Below are 1,779 nucleotides of genomic sequence, written 5' to 3'. Positions count from 1 at the left end.
GGAAAGTGAGCATATCTTATTTTCTCCGATGATAACTTTGGGAGAAAGTGGCAAGCCTTTGAACACACAGGCCCTTCTTTAGTCTGAAACAGAAATGGAAGTTTCAAGATATGTACAAGCTGAAAATAGCTGTCACTACCACCAGAAAACAATACCAAGCTTTCTTGGGTATCTTAAAATGGAAAAAATCTCCCTGCTGGTCTTGTCTCTCCATTGACACTGAAAAAAGCCTGAACAATTAAGACTAAATGCTTGCCTTTTTCAACAACCAAAGTTGTTGAAAATAAGTGAAACCTTCTTGTAGGTTGACCAGCATAATGGAAATAGCTTTACATCTATTCTGTCTGCTATAGTAAGGATTGAGTATATTTGAACCCCAGAGTTTAAGTGCTTGTCAGGAATTCATCCCACATTGAGGATGGTGAAAAAGTAGTATTCATCTTCCTTTAAAGTAAGAAAGAATTAATAAAAAGTTGCTTTTTTGTTTATCAGCTTTTTTTTAATGTCAGTTTGATTAAAGTAAAAAAGTGACAGTACTTTCAAACCAGTTATAGCAATCATATATTATTTTGATACACTATATTTTTCTCCGAAATATTGGAACATTTCAAAGCAGAGTTGATGTAGTGCAGATAAATTATTTGAAGATATATGATAAATGTATTTTATCACATAAGTCTACAGTGAATCACATTTTTAAGTGTAATAGATACATACAGTTTTAGTATCTGTGTACATATTGTAAGTGGTACTCACTAACGGACTGTGACTAGGGTCACATATTTCTTATTTTTCTTAGTATAATACTATTTATCCAGGTGCTTATAAGTGACAAGGTAAACTGTTCATCAAATTCCTAGCTTTTTTTGTAGCTAATTTCTCAGAAACATCTGTCCATGCTCTATCCCAGAGCTAAAAATAACTTTTCGCATATTCATGTGTGCGTTGCTGTGGGTTAGCCAAGTATAGATGCCTGAAATGAACGAAGAGAGCGTGTCTCAACTGTATTCTCAATGGCAGATAAATTTAATTCTGACATTTTAGTAACTGATGAGAAATATTAACATAGTTTTTGTTTGCAATATACCTGTATATTCTGTACTTTTTTTTTTTTTTAAGGTGTCAGAGATAACAGATGAACTGGCTACGTTACCTAAAAGAGCTCAGTTAGCAGCTGCATTTATTACCTATCTTTCTGCTGCTCCTGAGGATCAGAGGAAAACCAGCTTGGATGAATGGACCAAATCAGCAGGCCTTGAAAGTAATTCTGTGCATGTGCATGTGTGTGTGTCTGTTTGTGTCTCTGTATGTATTTAAGTAATTAAGCTTGATTGAGGAAGTGAGAAATACCATTGAGTTCTAATGAACAGTCTCAATTGTCTTGGTGTTCCTAAATGAAAAGTGACAATGTTTTCTTTCTCAATAAATACATGTATGTACAGACAGGCTACTTCTTAGGATTATTCTATTAATTATTAAGATTATAAATACTTAGAAATTCCTAAGATTTAGTTCCATAGTCCTAGCTTAAAAAGAAAAGTTTACATGAATGAAGGCATTCACATTGACTGTTGTAAATTTGCCAATGCATTCTGAATGCTTCTGCTTTTTCAGTAATAATTTTTATTTAGATGTGTTAATAATACCATTCATTATTTTTTATAAAATCAGCTAGTTAAAAGTTCAAGCAATAAAATAATAAATTTAGTGGAAATCTACAAACTTGGACTATGTTAGAGTCTTCACTGTAAATAGAGTGATAAATGTTTAAAAACTATG

General features: G+C 32.4%; 1 protein-coding gene across 1 annotated transcript in view; it reads left to right on the top strand.

Moving 5' to 3' along the window:
- DYNC2H1 (dynein cytoplasmic 2 heavy chain 1) overlaps nucleotides 1–1,779 on the top strand; it is a gene marked incomplete at both ends in the record, with an annotated part of 45,223 nt that overhangs the window by 39,297 nt on the left and 4,147 nt on the right. The window contains one exon of the mRNA XM_010177194.1: nucleotides 1,120–1,261. Within this exon, the coding sequence (XP_010175496.1) occupies nucleotides 1,120–1,261 (142 nt within the window). The remainder of the gene's footprint in view (nucleotides 1–1,119; nucleotides 1,262–1,779) is intronic.

This window comes from Antrostomus carolinensis, unplaced genomic scaffold (assembly GCF_000700745.2).
Source record: "Antrostomus carolinensis isolate BGI_N321 unplaced genomic scaffold, ASM70074v2 scaffold2901, whole genome shotgun sequence".
Lineage (NCBI taxonomy): Eukaryota > Metazoa > Chordata > Aves > Caprimulgiformes > Caprimulgidae > Antrostomus > Antrostomus carolinensis.
Note: the sequence above shows the minus strand (reverse complement) of the source record. Positions and strands in the feature narration are given on the sequence as shown.